A 20,030-nucleotide genomic window follows, 5' to 3' on the forward strand; every position below is an offset into this window, starting at 1 on the left:
ATCGGAATATTTATGTATACTGGAGGAATCCGTGAAGTATAAAAATATTTTTCACAGTCGTCTACTGGAGGCGGGTTAGAAGGTTACAGCAACAAACGGTACAAAAAACACGATAAGAGTGGGGCTTGACCTATTTACAATTGTAAACTTTATTTTTTATTTTACCAGGTAAGGCCCACTGAGCTATTAGCTATTTTTCAGATGCGACCTGGCCACGAATGATTGCTCAACGAAGTGGCTTACCATGTGGAAATGTACAGCAGCCAAACATTCTCAACGCATGTGTCTAAGTGTGGAGGAGAAAAAAAAGAACAGAGCACGAGGAGAAAAATCCACGTGACCACGGGAAGAGAGAGACGACAACTCCAAATATACAGGAGGTGTCAGGGTCGGGATCGAACCCACGAACCTCCTGTATACCAGGCGAGGTAGTTAACATCTCATAGCCACCGTGGCACCCGTGACGGTGCGTGACACAATGCACACCTGTCAGGTGAGGCACTTGGCGACGACGTCATGGCGATTACGTTTGAAGTGAAGATGGTGCGGGTTACGGGAATGGAAGTGACGTGGCTTGCTGCTGCGATAACACGATGTCACACAATTTTTGTTTTGTAATTGCTTATGGGGCCGTCCATAAATGACGTCACGCACCTAGGGGGGGTGGTCAGACATTTGTGACTATGTGTGACGAGAGGGGGGGGGGGGTTGAGAAATGTGACGTCACATCAAAATGCGCAACTTTAAATAAATATAGACAACACGTTCTACTTAATTAAATAGACTTTTTAATAAATGTTTTCTCCTACAACATCAGAGTGCAGCGCCACATTAAATACGCACTACAATGACAATAGTTTAAAGCGATTTGAAGCATGTTTTATTTCAAAATGGAAATAGGGTTTTGGGGGGGGGGCAGAGCTTTGTGACGTCATATTTGAGGGGGGTCTGACTTTTTGTGATGCCGTGTGACAAGTGGGGGAGGGGTCAAAAATCGTCCAAAATCGCGTGACGTCATTTATGGACGGCCCCTATGCCTGAAAAGTAAAGAAAATGGCTATTATTCCTCACAAACTTTGCTTTTGTGACCAGCACAGTGATATTTTGAAATGTACCTATTTTCAATGAGAAAACTGGCGAATTTGTGTCTTTTTGTTCATATAAAGTCAGAAAAAAACTACACATGAATCAAAACTAACATGTATTTATATACTAAAGTAATACAACAATGAGGCATAAGCAATGAGCAAACAACACTTACTACCCCGGAACAACACAAATTGTTACAGAGTGTAATCAGATGACGCCCACCACCCGCGTCGCCTTGGCTAACGTTTCAATTTCACAACAGCGACCTTCAACTGCATTTCACAGAAGAACAATGACGTGTTAAAAAAAGTCACAGCCCTCTACGTGCAAAGCAAAACACTAAACTATTTTTTTTATTTTACCAGGTCAGGCGCACTGAGCGAAATCGCTCTTTTTTAGAAGCCACCTGTCCACAAATGACAGCTCAGCGAAGAGACGTATCACGTGGACATTTATATCAGCCAAATACTCTCAACGCAGTGTTTTGAAATACTGTACGTGGTCAACCATGTTTAGTGTCTAACTGTGTTGTTGACCGACTGGTTTGCATCGCATTATGTTTCCCATCTTCTTGCTGTATTTGCCTCTGTGCAGTTTGCCGTTCTCGGTGTGCTGTGTGCCATGTCCCTTTGTGTGTGTTCCCTCGCTGTGTTTTGCCCCATTTTCGCCTGATGACGAGCGCTTGTGTTGCGTTCGAAACGTCGTGAATTTCATTTTCTTTTCACATACGTGACTTTACCGAAAGAAGCAATAAGTACAGTCATTCCTGTAATCACGAAAGCTTCCATTCTAGATTACTCTCAACGCATGTTGATTTCAAAATGTGGAGGGGAAAACTGGAGGACCCGGAGAAAAAAATCCACGCGACCACCGGGAGATCAACGCATGTTGATTTCAAAATGTGGAGGGGAAAACTGGAGGACCCGGAGAAAAAAATCCACGCGACCACCGGGAGATCATGCAAACTCCAAATAAACAGGCGTCAGTCGGGTTCGAACCCACGACCTCCTGTACACCAGGCGAGATGGTTCTTTCATTCTAGATTTGAAGCTTTCGTGACTGCAAGGATTCATACTCTTAGGTTTTTTCGGTAAAGTCACGTAGGTAAAAATAAAAAATAACAAAATATAGTTTTTTTCGGTAAAGTCACGTAGGTAAAAATAAAAAAATAACAAAATAATAGAAATAATAATAGAAATAAAATAATAAATCACGACGTTTCGGAGGCAACACAAGTCTCCGTCATCAGGTGGGACCGTCACAGCTGAATTTACTATATTAAGTGAGGAAAAAATCCAAGAGGCAAGCCCTTAAATACAAGTTTGAGATAGTTAATATCTCGCCACCCTGGCACCCATCACCAGCAGTTCTTGAAGAACTGCGCCGTGGTCCCCTTTGTTCGACTTAGGTCACTTTTGTTCGACTTAGGTCACCATCAACATTAATCTGAGCAGTCCTGAGACAGCTCGAGACACCCGCGGACCTGTTCCGTCCGCATTGCTGTGGCTACTGTTGTTGTAAACTTGTAATGACAGCATTATTTGTTTTGTGGCGATGCGCGTGTATCTTTAGCGAGGTATAACCTCACATAGTTTGGTGCGGGCAGGTCATAGAGAAAGATTAAATATGGGCGGGGGGGGGGGGGAAACTACGTCCATATTAAAATATATAAACGACATTGTATTTAATGTTTCAGACTAAATAAAGTAGTTTCGCAAGAGGCATGTGCTCGTCATGGGAATAATTAGCCCGTATGTTCGCCGTCAGTGAAGACGTGAGATGAATGTAGTGAATGATGTATGCGGAATGGCTCACAGGGCTATACCTCATAAATGAACTGAACCGAATGTTGAACGTCTTTAATTCAATTGTCGGTGCCACCGGAGGCTGCCGCAACTTTTGTAGCTCCAATTTTTGTTGGCGGAGACGCAACGTTGAATTACGTGATGACCACACATGCATCGTCGGAACGACGTGAGTTTTTCTACCGCATGCGACACCAATTTGCGCCGGGCTCCGCATGGATCATTACGCAAGTGTCTGGCTCTATAAAGCCAGCTGTGAAGCAATTGAGCTGCTTGGAATTAATAGGGATGCTCATGCATACTGTTTGGTTCTTTCGGTAAAGTCACGTAGGTATAAAATAAATCACCACGTTTCGGGCGCAACACAAGCGTCCGTCATCAGGTGGGAAAGCATGGTCTGCTGCTGAGGCAGACCGTTTTAAAAGGTTTGAAATGGGTGTAGCCCAAGGGTCATAAAGAAGTCGAGGAGGCCGCTTTCCTAGCTTAGAGTTACATGCTAATTTCTCACATTAAAATCATGCTAATCTCTCATTAACATAGCCACTTCCGTGCCCTCGTCGAGGAGACCGCTCTCCTATCTTACTAATTTCTCACATTAACATCACTAGCCCCGGCCACTTCTTTATGACCCTTGGGCTACACCCATTTCAAACCTTTTAAAACAGTCTGCATCAGCAGCAGACCATGCTTTGCCACCTGATGACGGGCGCTTGTGTTGCGCCCGAAACGTCGTGATTTATTTTAGTTTATACCTACATGGCTTTACCGATAGAACCAAAGAGTATGGATTTCTGCAGTCACGAAAGCTTCAAATCAAGAATGCTCATGCATGTCTTTTTCCCCTCTGTTCAATAAAGGGGCATAGCAGCAGGCTTGGTTCCTTGCCTGCTGCTGTGTGTCTTGCCCGTGTGCATGCAGGGTCAGTTGCTCTTTCCAATTATTAGACTGAAATTAAACGTACAAACCACCCACTCGACTGGCTTTGAACATGCCTGCATTCCCAGATTAAACAATGCAAGAATTGTCTTTGGTTATTTCGGTAAAGTCACGTAAATAGAAAAATATAAATAACTTTTAAAATACTGTAGCCTGGTTCTTAATCGGAATGAGTGTACTGGCAGACTATGTCGACTGTAGCCTGGTTATTGCGTTTTGTGAGTGTACTGGCAGTCTATAATGTAGACTGTAGCCTTAAAAATAATAAAATAATAAAATTAACAAAAAGCCAAGAGGTTTCAATCGCAACACAAGCGGTCGTTATCAGGAAGTGGGATTTTTTTTTCTTATTTTTCAGGCTAGTCTACATTATAGACTGCCAGTACACTCACTCCGATTAAGAACCAGGCTACAGTATTTTTAATTTTTTATTCACTTTATTTCTTTTTTTCTATCTTCGTGACTTTACCGAAAGAACCAAAGAATATGAGTTCCTGCAGTCACGAAAGTCAAGTCAAAATGTAATGCAAGAATAAGCAATACTCCAAACAGGCTCTGCTCGTGATAAAAGACCTTTATTTAAAACATCCTCTGTGGCAATGAAATAACACACGATGCGGGCACACACACGCGCACGTGCGTTCCCAAGTTCGATATGCAGCATGTAAATCCATGGATGCAGCCAAGAGGGAGACACGACACAAAGACAGGACGACTCGAAGCACTACGGTCGCAGGGGGAGACGCGTTCGCCACCATCACAGCATCAAAGCAATGTGTCCATAATATACATATATATGTATAGGCTGCCTCTTTAAATGTCTTTCAGCAAAAACGACTGTGGTGTGGACAAAAACGTGGCAGCGATCCGGCCAATTTTTTGTAACTTTTTTTAAATATATTATTTTTTTAAATCGTTTTTTTATCATTTTTTTTTTACATTTCTTGGCGTCACACATTAGGCAGGCAACTTACACGTACAGATAACACTTACTAGTTACAATGCAACTTAATGACAATTAAAATGAAATAATACCTAGCCACTAAGCTCCATACAAATGGCACTTTGTATTTTATCCGACAGCAGTAAGTGCCTTCAATGTGTCAAGTTGTTGGATAGATAAGATTCGCTTAGTAGAGTTATTTTTTTTATAACTAGCATAACTATATTTGTTTAGATATTTCCGTATTAATTGCTTATGGGGACTATTCATAAGCCAGGACGGTTTATGGGCCAGATTCTGAGCCAGGAATTCTGAGAAACTGGGTTTGAATCCACATTTCAAAACAAGATTCTGAAGTGTTGTGATATCTAATCATTGCACAAATGTGCAGCATATACACGGCTCCAGTTTAATTCAACTTCGTCTTCAACAAGGCATAATGTATATCATGACACGGACTGCACTATGTGATGGGTTGTTCTGCTGTAGGTCGCGGGACAGAGAATTAACAAACAAAGATCTACTTCATATCATTAAGATAAAGTTTGTTTTAAAAAAATTACCAATATTTCAAGACAACCAAGTGGGATAGTTGACTAAGGGTGGCCAGGTGGTGTATGGCATTCCCAATGGCTGCGTCTGAGCAGTGAGCCAGCACCACTAAGACTCTGGATGGAATATTCGGGCAGTCGTCATTAAACCAGGTCCTCCAGTATAGCGAGTCAGATGGTCTCGGCCTGGTCACCAACAACTGCAGTAGTAATCCATTTAAAATAATTTAGGTTTCTCACTTTACTACTTTATTTGCCCCAGCCCAGCAAGATTGCTTTACATTTCACAAATATATTACATGACCGCTAGGTGGTGAACCACTTTTTTCCCCAATAATTTAAAGGAGTACTATCGTCTCGTGTTGGGTTTGTGAAGCCTATGTAAGCGACGGCAGTTGTGGCGTCATCTTCCAGGGCTGTTCCCTGACGAAACACAATGTTCTACTGTCTGGAGGGGTTCCAGATGAACGGTTTTTTTTGCTTCATTAAATTACCAAGAACACAATTGGGTTGTAATTGTTGGCACATGTGCAGGCAACACAACTATGTTTGGAATGAAATACGAGGTCTGAGTCCAACTGTGGAAATGTGGAATTTACAGCACGCCTCGACGCTGCAACAGAGATTAGCACTGTTGCACAACTCATTTTACAGGGAGCAGCCTTGAATTAAAAATACAACGATACGGTAGAAAAAATAAATAGATCACGACGTTTCGATCGCCCGCACAAGAAATCGTCTTCAGGTGGGACGATTGCTTGTGTGGCGATCGAAACGTGATCTATTATTTTTTCTACCTACGTGACTTTACGGAAATAACCAAAGAATATGGGTTCCCGCAGTCACGAAAGATTCAAATCAAAATGATACGTTAGAACTCTTATCCGCGACAACTATTTAAAATTGCAATATCAGTAGGGTCTCAAAAAGTCCTATTTTCAGCTCCCCTATTTTTATTTGTGCGATTCCCCCACCTCCCCGTCCTGCGTAAAGTAACGGATTCCAATAATGTGCAAATGTTTCGCGAACCGAATCCATGATCTCTGTCCCCCACGTCACTGCAGATAAGAGGATCTTTCCTGTAATGAACGATGGAGGGCTGTGTGTGTGTGTTACAGGACTCGTGAGCAATATGACAACACACGGCAACTTCACCAATTGGAGAGTTTAAAACAAAAATGTTGGTGCCCTCAAAGAGCGCGTAAAGAATTGTTTTTACTTGTGACATAGCAACACCCGGTACACTTGCCCCAGATACATATTTGAATATAAATTCGGTACATTTTTCAGACAAGACGCATGGAACAAATTATGTTTTTTGGAATTTGTTACAGAAAGCCAAACTCCATTATCTTCTATCCTTCCATATATACCACAGTTCACCGCAGACACAACGATACGTAGAAGCAATCATAAAACAATTCCCATTGTTTAAACCACTCCTTTCCATGGAATTTCATATCGTCTCTGCGATCGGACAGTCTGTAGTGAGATCCAAGCCAAACCGACTGGGAAAGCAGCTGTCTGTGCAGCTTTAATCGGTATACATGGCAGTAACTGCGCACAACACAAATAATAAATAATAAAATAAATGCACATTTTTACTTAAAACTTTCGTGACTGCAGGACTTCATATTATTCGGTTCTTTCGGTAAAGTCACGGAGATAGAAAATGAAAATAAAACCCACGACGTTTCGATCGCAACACAAGCGGTCGTCATCAGGAAAAGGGGGGGGGGGGTTAGCCTCCAAAGGCAAACTCCCCTTATCTCTACCCCCTCTCTCTCTCCCCCCCGTTGTCTTCTCCTACATTAACATTAGCTGCTCCGCTCATGCTGCCGACACACTTGGACTATGCCCATCTGTAAACCTTTATAAAGTTTGCCTTTGGAGGCTAACCCCCCCCCTTTTCCCTGATGACGACCGCTTGTGTTGCGATCGAAACGTCGTGGGTTTTTTGTTGTACATTTTTATTTTCTATCTACGTACCGTTACCGAAAGAACCAAAGAATATGAACACTAAATGTAACCTTTTGCCATTAACAATATTGCCATCTACCAGTCTCACAGACTGAAAACGTCATGTTAATAATTATTCCCCAATTAATCCGGGAAAGGCTCCAAGTCTGAAGAGTGTCCTGCATTTTGCATGTTTGCCCATATTTTCGAACGAGTGTTTTGAAAGGGAACGGAAGTGCCCGGGGAAACACACACCACCCAGAAACGTGGGTTCACTTGAGGATGACGCGTGCAATCTGCACGGATCCACAAACCCTGCCGTTGAACAACTGCATCATGGGATTTTGCCACTGCGCAAATTAACATTGTGAGTATAATAACAAAAGTTATTTCCTTTTTTATCCAGGAGAGCCACTCTCTTTGTTTTTCAGGAGGGTCCCGATACATTTTTTGTATTTTAAGATATTTTCAAACAATTAAGGAGTCTTCATATAAGCGGAAGGAACCCGTAGCAACCCGGAGACAACTCAAGCACTTAAGGGGGGGGGGGCAATACCATCCCCCGTACAGATGGAAACTGATGGCAAATCGTCCACTTGCTGTACTGCCTTCTTCTGGCGAGCCGGGGTATGGCTCCTCAATCCCCACGGGAAGGGAGTTTCACAATCCACCAACCCTCGCTGCCTCCACACTGTTGGATTACCGGCGCGCACCACAACCGCCTGGGATCTAGAGTTGACAATACGTTAGCGAGTCACTGAAACGAGTGGCAGACAATGACGACAAGGGCGGAACTGAGTCAGCACCACACACGAGCTGTGTCGGGTTTCAGGGCTGCCCCCTGCTGAATAAAACCGTTCATTAACCGAGAACATTTCAGTTAAAATGGCAGCCACGTCGGGATATTCGGGGCGGATCAGGGACCTAATTTTCTGTTTCATGACACCGGCTGATTATGGTCTCATGATCAGAACGCTCGCTCAGTGGCGAGCGTTCACACAGACTCGATGGTTCGAATCCCACCACAGGTGCCAGGTGATTACTGGAATGTTTTTTTTGCAGGGAATTGATGAACATAGCCATTTGCTATGACATGGATGCTTAAAAAGCACCCGTGGATTTAAAGTATACGATTAATCTGTGACGATGCTAAAACAAAGCCACACTTAAATATGTTTCTGCACCTAAATTGCAAAAAGTCACTTCCCACATGCAACTACAATTAACCAGGAACTCTTGCAAAAGTGGTAATGAATCCGTGGGCTTTTACCCTCGTTAATGAAAGGATAATGCATTGAGAGTGCATCGACGCACGATGTCTACAATGCTACTTTGAATGAAACGGCTCTCGTTTGTCGAGGCATACGATAGCAACATCACCTCCAGCCAACCGTGACACGCATCATCATCATCTGACGTCATATTGTAACAGTATATGCAGCTGAAAATTTCACCCAGCTTGGGTATCGCAGATTTGTATCGAATAACAAGTCTTCTGCACATCTGAATAGAGGCTATTGGGTGTTGGTATTGGGATCCAATAAAAATTTACAGCTTATTACTAAGGATTCTGCAGTTGCGCAATACTTTATATATAGTCGTGTAATTCAATATGTTACGTTCGTATTAATTATAGACCGTGTTGCTTACATCTCTATAGAAAACGTACAGATAAATTATTTACAACCTTAAAACAACAGCCATCGCGATAATATACTCCTGCTTTTCGTTTGCCTCAAATGTGGCGTGCAAATTGGATCAAAATAAATATTCTGGCAAATTCACTCTGTAGGTCAGAGCATATCACGAGGGACAACGTATCTCCCACCAAAACAAGCCTGACTTGGCAAATGTCACACAATAAATTACACGCTTAAAAGAATGATATCTGCAAGGGTCACAGTCGCCGAAATAGACGTAACGGTCAGTGACAATGTGCGTCGCGTGAGAATTGCCATGGTAGTGTTTTAACGAGTTAACTAGCTTGTGTTTTGCTTTACCCCACGGAAATATTGCACTTTCCTGGGATCTGATCAGAGGCATCTTGACCTCTGCTGCTATTTTAAGTTCAGTTTCCATGACAACACAAACCTCCACAGCTCTGATTGGCTAAGAAAATGCACGTGACTTAAACCATCACTTCCTTTCAGTTTAAATTCAAGCTTTGAAAACGCACTGGGGACTTTTTGAAAGACCAAACCCACTTGACAAATGCAAGGCAAAACAATACAACGACAAAAAAAAAACCTCACGAGATTGATGCGGCATATGGACAACCTCCATCCACTTCCGTAGATACCTATTTCGATCTCCTTAAACGGCACGTTTGCATTGTAACTTCCATTCCAACGGCTCAATTGGCGCTTCCAGCCGTGCAGCTTGCTGTGAGGATCATTGCATTACAAGGTGCTACGGAACGCCAAGGAAGCCACTTCGATGCAGTGGAATGCCGAGGGTCACCTGACCAGTGAACGCAATGCGCGCGAGCAACAACCCCTCGAAAAAAAATCTGCACGAAAGTGAATGGCGGCCAGTCGAGACATCAAACGGAGCGGGGGATTTGCACATTTTCACCTCACAGCTCCCCCCCCCCCTCAGTAGAATTTCCTCACTCCTCGCAATTTCACAAATGGGCCCAGGCAATGGCAATGGGCTCAATAACTGGTACACGTGGAGCCTCCGCCGAACCATGGAGTAAAAAGAGAAGGACCACTGGGTAGACATGAGGGTGGGGACTTTCAGGATGGAGGTCGGGAGGGCGACGGCACCGGGGGGGTGGGGGGGGGAGATGGGGGGTGTCGAACTCATCCCTCCGAAGACGGCGGCGTCACCCAGCCATATTTTTCGTGAGTTTTCACCAGGCTCTTGAACGTCGCCTCCGCCTCTTTCCTCGTGAACGCCTTCTTGGCCTTGCTCGCTTTTCTGCAGATCCGTCCCTGCAACCAGACAGAGCGTGACACGCGGCGAGACAAATGTTAGCTCAGGTCATGAGGTTGAGGTCAAGGTTTTTCCCTCCTCCGAAACCATCGTTGGGGTTGCACACGTCTTCACTTGGTGGAAAGTCCACATCCTCGTGGCAGAGAACAGTCCATCCATAGAATTACCAATGTACAGACATCTCAAACAGTGGTATTCATTGAATTGCTGAGAATGAGTCTACATTGCTGGGTATGGGGTTATGCTGAGAGACCGACTAGTTTGAGAAGTTAGTGGGATTGTGCAGCACGCATCGTTTGAAGAGGGAACGCTCCCGAAAAAACATCACCCGCTGAGCTGCAGCGATCCAATCAGGTCGTGTGCGGGTACAGGATGGATTGTTACATCGCAAGACTGAGGGATGGTGACAGGTCGACGAGGCCTTCATCCAGCAGTGGATTGACCCATGGCTGATGAAGATCACGTGTCTTTAGGTTTAAGCCTGCGTTCGCACGTGGGTCTCTTCTTAAAGCAAGTATCAGTTACTATGAGTGGTGATTATATGGAGAGGAGAGAGTGGCCCCTGCCATGGAAATGTGGGATTCTACCACTGGTTCAGGGCAGTAACAGAGCAGGCATCACCCCACACTCGATTGACTGGGGAAAACACGGTGACCTTTTGAACGTTACTCGATATAGCTCTGGATGGCGCACGATGCTTTTCATGCACAGCACGCCGGACCTAAGAAAGGTCAGAATCTCCTCCCCCCCCCCCCGTTCAAGCACGCATGGAGCAGCACCTGCTTATATTGGAAGGACCGAGCGAGAAGTGGACATTCCACACTCCAATGGCAGGAGGCAGTCTATACTAGGCCGAACATTGTTGATGTCCATATCAAGCTGGCAAGTTCAGCGTTTGAACGCGAGCGAACCTTTCCGTTCGTAAACCGGAGCGCTTCGGCCGCATTGCCATCCAGCCAGATGCAACGGCCGATTTAACAAGCATTCGCGATGCAGCCGCCTGCCCCCCTCCGACTGTCCCCCGCAACCACCGACAGCCACCCAGGAGTCACCTTCAGCTCTTGATTTTTGTAAGTTAATTCGGCGTAGCGCGTTTGCTTTGGCGAAGACTGCGTCAGCTTCGCTCCACCGCCGGCCGTGCCGAAAAATCGGCCGACTCGGGTTCTCCTTCCACTTGCGCGCACACAGGGCTCGTTTGACGCACGCGAATGAATAATTTACGCGTTTCCATGCAACGCGTGCTGCGGTCAGCTCTGGCGTGTGTCTTTGACCACCCCGTGTGGCCCGTAACATAATAGCGCGCAAAACACGCTGGGGGGGGGAGGGGGTTGGAATTTGCCCACAAGAGAGCGTACAATACCGAGTGGGGCATGTTACGCACGCTGCGGGCCACGCAAAATCCACCCAATAACAGAACACACCGTTCGAGCCACACGTGCGGTGGTGGTGCTGGAGGGGAGTCACCGGTTCAGATTTCGGGTTGGAATGTTGACTGTCGTGTGCGTGTGTTTGAAGAACACACTGCGATGAGTTCACACTTGAGCGCAAACATCGTTACTCAGCCCCATCATCCCTCGGAGATCAATGAAATGATTACCACCGTGCAGGAAGCCAAGCTTGGCACAGACTACATGATGTTCTGTTGGCAACAGCTGGGCTTGAGCAGGGCACGATGGTGAGAGAGGATGATGGATGATGATCAAGGATGATAACAGAGGGGGGGCAGACAAGGAACAGAACATGTCAAGGAGGACAGCAGTTCATGTGCAGGTGCTGAGCGGATTGTAACATTACAGGATGAGAAGTTCGGGAGTTAGGGGAGGCCTTCATGCAACAGTGGATTGATCATGGCTGCCGATGATGACGATGATTATGCCAGCTTCCTGGAGCAGTTCTTTCCAACTCGGCCCCAATTTAAAACTGTCACATGGAGAGCGGCGGGGAGTAAGTGGCACAATTTATACCCGTCACGGCAAATGCGCCCCGTGTTTGACCTCTCCCTGACAGACCGCCATCTGAAAATTGGGAGCTAAAAGCCAATCCCGGAGAGGTGGAGAGCATCACGTGGCGAGCATTGTGACATCACAGCGGCTCGAGGCACCATTTAAATACAGTAAAAACTTGGATTGCGAGTAACTTGGTCTGCGAGTGTTTTGCAAGACGAGCAAAATTTTTTAATAAATATTAATTTGATAAACGAGCGAGGTCTTGCAATACGAGTACTGTAGTACGTACAGTATACACTTTGTCTGCCGAGTGTCACGTGATCACAACGGAGCTAATGGTTCTTATCTCTCGCTGCCGGATTGTGGGTAATTGTCTCCCATGCTCGGTCTCAGTCGGCGTGCCTCACTCGTATAGTCAACATCCGTGCGAGCGTATACTGTTTACTATAGTGTTGTGACCACGTGTGTGTGCGTAAAGTATTTTTTTTTTATTTTGTGTCCAAGTGTAGTGACTGTTCTTTAGTAACTGTACTGCAAGTGAAAGTCGTCCTACACATTAACCCTCCTCTCCTCTCTCTCGTCTCCCTCACACCAGCTACGATTAAATTTAATTAATAAATGTGATTACTTTATATTAAATTTAAATAATAAAAATATAAAAGGTAATTTGTATTAATCATTTTTATATGAATACAGTATTTTTAGGTTGTGGAACAAATCATCTGAGTTTCCATTATTTCTTATGGGGAAATTCGCTTTGATATAAGAGTGCTTTGGATTACGAGCACATTTCCGGAACAAATTATGCTCGCAATCCAAAGGTTTTACTGTACATTACTTTCCAGTATGTTAATACAGTACCAAAACACAGAAGTGGACAAATGATGCAATGGCCAGGCCAATTCACTATGAAGCCAGTGATCCGAGTTCAATTCTCGGCCACGGTTAACATCAATTGGCACGTGATATTTGAACCAGTCCTCAGTGGGCCCCCTTCACCACCCTGCAATGACCAGCATAGTGAAGTATGGTCGAACAAACGTTAGGACCGATGAGGCATGGAGAGGCCTTCACCCAGCAGTGAGTTTACAAAGGGCTCACTTTTGTTTCTCAAATGATTGCAGTGCAGTGCATTGCACACGCGACTAAAGCAAAAGCCATCAATGAGATTCATTACGTGAGCACTTAACTTGTCAGGCAAGATCGACCGTCGGCAGCGATTCCGTAGGGCGTCGTAGACAACCACAACAGTTGGTCCGAGGGACAGACTGGGCCCCAACCATAGGAATGGGGAATCTCAAGCAAAACTACCAACAGAGATGATCACTGGACCCCACAATTGATTTGCGATTTTAGACTTGACTTGCCATGGAGGGTGTGGAGCTCAAAGAATTGGAGCAATGCAATGTGACAGCGGGGTCAGGCTGACTGCACAGTAAAGCGGAGTTCAGGTGACCGCATATGAGAAGTTCATGCTGTCATGCCATTCGGCACGTGTGCTGAATGACATCGAAAGGCAATAGTTCACAGCACCGAGTGTTAGAGAGTGATATGGCACACGCTGTAATCAGACTACGCGCAATGAGCCCAGCGACCCGACTACAGTTCCCGGAAGCAGTTAACATCGGTGGCAAGTGACATGTGAAAGCAAGTAACTCTGAAATTGGGACTACGCAGTTCCAATGAAATGACTTAAAACAACTTCTAGCAATCAGAATCGGATTAATTTAACTTAAGTACGTAATCCTCCCAACTGGCCACAGACAACGAGATCTTAACTACCTTGCCTGGTATACAGGAGGGCATGGGTTCGATCCAGACCCTGACGTCTGTATCTTTGGAGTTTGGATGTTCTCCCTGTGATCGCGTGGATTTTTCTCCGAGTCCTCCGGTTTTTCCCTCAACATTTAGAAACGTGCGTTTCAGAGTATTTGGCTGCTAGATATTCCCACATCATTTGTGGCCACGTCGCTTCCAAAAAAGAGCTATATCGCTTAGGTGGGCCTTACCTGGTGAAATACTTTTTTTATAGTTTTGTACGCACCGGAGTATTAAACCCAGCGCGCATGGAACTTTGGGCTGATGTCGGGCCAACGTTGCACGTTTACTGCGAGGATTCATCACAGCCCCAACAATACACTGAACATCAACAAATGCAGTTTTGGCTCTGACCACCAGGTGGTCCTTCATCCACATTGAAACGGCTGCGCCGAGCGTGCGCGACAATGCATCAGCGGTTTCGTAACACGGTACACGGCGTTCCCTGCGAGAATGGACACGGGGGTGGGGGTGGCGCTCTTTTCCGTTGGTGGCTCCGAGCCAGTGCTGACAATTCCACTTTTTATGGTAAGGGTCAGTTTGATGTTGATGACGATGATGGTAGGGGGGGGGGGTCAGCCTGCCCATAAGATGACCAATGTCAATTTCTCTAAAAGTGGAACCTATTTTATTAAAACCATACATTTATTATGTTTTTTTACAAAAACAAACAAGATCCCCCAGTATAGCATTAACAGACTGTAGGGGCAAGTGCTGTAAGCGAGCACCTATGAAGGCCGGAACGGTACACGAGGGGGTGGGTGGCCAACACCATGCTCAGCCGCCTTTGTCTCCCTAGTGGCGATGTTTACACATTTGAGGCCGAGTCAACCTAGGGGAGGCCCAGGACTGGTTCTGATAATCGTCACTGCTGTTGGCTGAGCAGCGCGATAAACCGCTACACTGCCGCTCCTCACACGCACAAACCAGTGCCACCCCACCCAGACCGGACTGATTGCCAGCGTACGGCAACACCTACTGCGGTGTTCGTTATTTCGTGAACACTACAAACCTTTATTTTCCAAAATATCTTGACGATTGGAGACTTAGTCATCAGCCGCCATGATCTACCCACCAACTTCTGGATGAAGGCATTCCCAAGCTGTAGCCATCCCCCCCCCCCCCTCATGGCATCTCGCTGTAATGATGTGAAATTATTTACTCTCCGGCAATTAAGTCTTTCACGCGAGTAGTTGAACGGTGGCCAATATTATGGATAGCAGTGGTGTGCCGTATAATGAATCACCCCCCCCCCCCCCCTTGTGAGAGAATCAATGACGGTGATCACTGCGATTCAGGGGCTGTGGTTCTACTCCAGGTTGGGGTGAACCGTCGCTATTTCTATCTCGTGGCTGATGGAGTCACGTGAATCTATTACCTGCAACGTACACAAATCAATACCGCATTAGGTATGCAAAATTATGTACTGTACAGACAAACTCTTCCACAATTCAAGTAAATGTAGAGTAGTCGTGCGAGGGTAGCGATCGATAATAATCAGTGCATGTCCCCGGTTCAAAAGCGCACACAGTCACCTGTTTAAAGAGTAACCAACGTAGAAGAAAAGGTTGCACATAGAAGACCTGATTATGCAGGCAGTGATGAGAAGGAAACTGGCACTATTTGGACACTATATGCAAAATGGACAACAAGAGCGAACATAAAAGTGTGGTGTTGTTGTTCGGGAAAATGGAAGGAACCGGAAAGAGAGGAAGACCTGCCAGAGAACGGCTTAACGACGACATCAGAGATTGGTGGCAGAGAGATGTGGCACGAACTTGAGCACATTGGCGCAAGACAGAGGAAAGTGGAAACAAATGGCGACATGTGCAGTGGACACCTACGGGCTTGCCTGCCCACATGGACCGTGATGCTGATGATGCGATGATGATGATGTTGTTGTTGGTGATGAAACATGAACGGAGCGTGGGGGCGGCCGCCCATCACCACTGTCGGCTTTCAAGCCAACAGTGGAGGGAATTCCACATTCGTATGGCATGGGCCAGTTTTGCCCATAAAACCTTGTTGACTTCCCACAGAGTGGTGCGTGTTCCATCCTGGGCAGCGGTAAAACGGGTCAGCGCTTGGGAAATGAGCGCGCAGTCAACCGGACCCGCTTGTTATGATTATGTTGACGTATTGTTTTTTTGAGAATCACAACTCAACGCGAGGCCGATACAAGGCGCTGGACACGGAACGAAAGGCGGGGGGGGGGGGCGAACGATGGAAATTCCGCGAACAGCAGCCCCGAGTTCGACGCGACAGGGCCCTCGTGAAGGGGGAGAACTGGAGGCTCACTGCCCCATCCATGTGGGTGCCACGAGAGCGGGGGCATGAAGGTTTATATGGGGAGGGGGTGGGGGAGCAAGGGTTGAGGGGGGAAAGGACAAGGGGATGGGGAAAAAAGGGACGTGGGGTAAGGGGGGAGAAAGGGACGGGGGGGGGACAAGGGGGGGGGGGGGGTGACATTGTGATTTTTAATTTGAAGCCGATGGTAGGGCTGTGATTATGCAGAGAACAAACGTGTTCATGCTCTTCCCCTTCACTGCTCCAATGCCTTCTCATTGCTATACATTCACTCTCGTTGCAGAGCACGACCTATGCCCCGGCCCTTTTTTTTATTGTTGCCATGTACAGTACTGCGTTGCGCATTCGTTGGCAGCTATGACAGCAAAAGCATTCCTGAAATCGCGATCAATATATACGAGTCACGCAGCCGCTCCCCTGTTCAAACCGAGCGATGAGCGGCCGATAATATAATCCTTCATTTGCCGTCCCGATCCAGAGGTGGAAATTCCAGATTCAGATCATGGGGAGCGGGTCTCACCGCAGAACAACCGCTGTTGACGACGTGGACCGTACGGGAGTGATGTTCAGCACATTGGTTCAAACACAAAGGTATGAGATCATGATTTTAACTTGTAAGTGTTCCGAATAACCGTTTGTGTCATGTATTAATGGAAATCATTGTGCGTGCAACTAGGAACCAATTCTGAGGATGGTCCATGCCTGCAACATCTGGCAGTTGACCAGCATTTATTTAAGCGTGCCTGACTGTTGATGAGACACTATACGTTGAAACGGTCCAGAGTTTGCGTATATTGAACCAATGCTGCATCAAATTATGCAGGCCTAGTGGTAGGTGTGAAAGGTGTAAAGTGTTACTTTATTTTCTTATGCGGAGAAAAAGATGGAATGGAGCGGATATGTGGTCTTATTTTTTTTGTTATTGTGAGTTGAGAGCTCTTGGCATTATGATCCCGGCTGGCTAAAACACATTAAGTCATTAAAAAACAATGCCGTGTAGTAAGATGTCTTCCGCCCGTGAACAAGAAATTATCTCCACCTAATGCCTCGGAACATTCTGCACCAAAGTGCTTTTTTTATTTCCATTCCAGTACATTTATTTATGTATTCTACAGAATTAAGCCTTTTCACTTGCCCTCCGCCCAGACTCAAATTTCAAACACGTGGAGCACAGTAGGCACGTTTTAAAAAAAACCAAATCAAAGTCAATTTGAATGTCAATGTCATCGGATCATCACAGTCAAAGCCACAAATGCCAAACCTCTCACCACATTATTTTTTTTCTGCCAGGCCCCTTTCCTTAGCTCTACCACAGTCAACACTTGGCCTCCCTCCAAGGTCCAATCTCTTCAGATCGCAAGACGCGACGGCAATTCTCCGGCAAATCGCCGCCGTGCAGAAACCTTCACCGACAAATAGGCGCTTCGTCCGTTTCCCATTAGTATTCTTGAACGGAACTCCCGTCACTTTATGCCATTGCCTTACAGGCTAAAGCTGTTCATATGAAATGCCTTGTTGGTGAATGCTGCCTGGGGTAATTGCCCCAAAAAATTGCCCAAGTGTATAATGCCCTTCACGGTCCCATCTTCCCCTTTGGTGGCCAAACTGTGGGTGGCACTCCAACTGTCTGTCTGGGTCACCTTCTCCTTCAGCCCGGCCCACGTGCCCCATCCGTTACCACCTCCTCTTGCCGATTACATCTACCGGGGGTTAGATTGCGTAAGTCTAAATGTGTCGTTAAGCCACCACCGCCCGACACAGCCAGTTAGCGAGGTTTGTCTCTTTTCACGGTAATTCACTAGCTTTATGTAGTATTTGATTAGCATTAAGTGACTTCATGTGATGTATTAGTTTAATTGTGTTTGGTATGACCTTTGAATCTTTGCATCTTTTGCACAATGCCAGTGAAGACATCAGTTTAATCCACTTGATGGGGAATTTCTCCAGTTTTCTGGTTTTAAGACCCTAACCAATCCATTTATGGCTTCCTCAGCACCCACTTATATTCAAAGGCTTCTTCTCTGGTCACCCATTGCGATTCATCAACATAATTTAACACCTTTGGTCAATCTACTGATGGATGAGGGCCACGCCACACCGTGTCTGCTTTGGGGGTTGTTTGATGGTACTTCACAAAGCGGGTCTCTCTGCTCGGCTATTACTTGCCACTGATGTCAGTCGTGCCAGGAATCCAAGTCAGGTTTGCAGGAATTACTCTTTGGTTCTTTCGGTAAAGTCACGTATATTATTTTCTCTTATTATTTTCTCTTTATACGTGATTTTACCGAAAGAACCAAAGAGTAAGGTTTGCAGGGTTCACACAGCGCACGGTCCTAACTCTATCCTGGCACAAATTATTGTTCTATACGTTATTCTTGAGAGAACTATGCTACGGTTAAAACCATACATTTGTTATGTCTTATTACCACACACACACACACGTATCCTCCGTTATCGTGCAATGTGGCATTTCATTTAGAAGGTTAATTGTCGCATTATACGATTCAACACGGCTTGGCACAGGTGTACGTGCAACATTAATTTCTATTTATACAGCCGCAGGAACGTCTCGTTCAAGTGAACATGATAATCAGGTCAGTATGTTTACGTGGTAGTCCTCTTTCAAACAACATCAATTATCATTAAATGCTTGATAATGCAGAAGGAGGCTGCAACATGAGACCTATTGATTCATTAGCAGTGATAACAATCATGAGCATGTAAATTCAATTCCTGGACAGTGTTGAATCATCACTAATATTACAGCAGCTCCATCAATTCATTATCATTTAGCGGTACCATTACAACGATTACCATGATTAAATTCATGGTACAAATTTTTCTTGCCATCTTTATCATTTATTTATATCATCATCATCATCTCCATCATAAGTCAACTATCCGAACAATGGCAGAGCCAAGATTTTCAGGTAGGGGGGGGGCAACCCCTCCAGCAATGAAAAAGTATAGTTGTTAGTAAGTAAGGACTTGTCCCTTGCTTTTTATTCGACGTCCATTGCTTTTTATTCGACGCGTGTGCGGCGATGGCGCAGCCATCGATCGAGAGTCGAATTCGAACCGCGTTGTGTGATCGGCATCGCGCTCACTGAAGGTGTTAATGCCTTCAGGGAAGTCGTGTCCTGTATACGCAACTGCGCACAATTCTGTGAGTCACTCATAACTGCTTTGCCGTTACTTATTGCCAATTATGGACTCAGACTATTGTCCTATCATCTCAGAGAGTCCCTGGCACGTAAATATATGCTACACAGTGGCAGTGGGGGTTGCAAAACGCCGATTTATTACTAATAAACCCCAATGATTCGATCGGATCATTGGGGGGGCACGTGCCACCCCCCCCCCCCCCAACTGGCTCCGCCAGTGTATCCGAACGAGGTGCTCGCGAACAGCAAATACTCTTCGCGAGCCCCTATGAAGGCCAGCACGGCACACGAGGGCGTGGGTGGTCAGAACCACAACCAGCCGCCTTTGTCTCCCCAGTGGCGATGTTTACACACCATACCAGGTACTCATTTGAGGCCGAGTAGACCTTGGGAGGCCCAGGACCGGTTGAGATAATCGTCACCGGTGTTGGCCATGAGCGCGCTAACTGCTGCACTACCTCTCCCCATTCAGTACCATCATCATCACCATCATTACCATCAAGATCGTACCTCGGTGGGGGGTGGGGGTTAAAACTAGCACCATCTCGTGAGCTTGTACTGCTTCGTCAGGACTC

General features: G+C 45.8%; 1 protein-coding gene across 1 annotated transcript in view; it reads right to left on the reverse strand.

The window, feature by feature from the left end:
- Nucleotides 1-4,389: 4,389 nt before the first annotated feature.
- LOC144936931 (ubiquitin-conjugating enzyme E2Q-like protein 1) overlaps nt 4,390-20,030 on the reverse strand; it is a 29,821-nt gene continuing 14,180 nt past the window's right edge. The window contains exon 3 of the mRNA XM_078864171.1: nt 4,390-10,219. Coding sequence (XP_078720297.1) covers nt 10,088-10,219 — 132 coding nt within the window. The 3' untranslated portion in view covers nt 4,390-10,087. The remainder of the gene's footprint in view (nt 10,220-20,030) is intronic.

This window comes from Lampetra fluviatilis, chromosome 17 (genome assembly GCF_964198595.1).
Source record: "Lampetra fluviatilis chromosome 17, kcLamFluv1.1, whole genome shotgun sequence".
NCBI lineage: Eukaryota > Metazoa > Chordata > Hyperoartia > Petromyzontiformes > Petromyzontidae > Lampetra > Lampetra fluviatilis.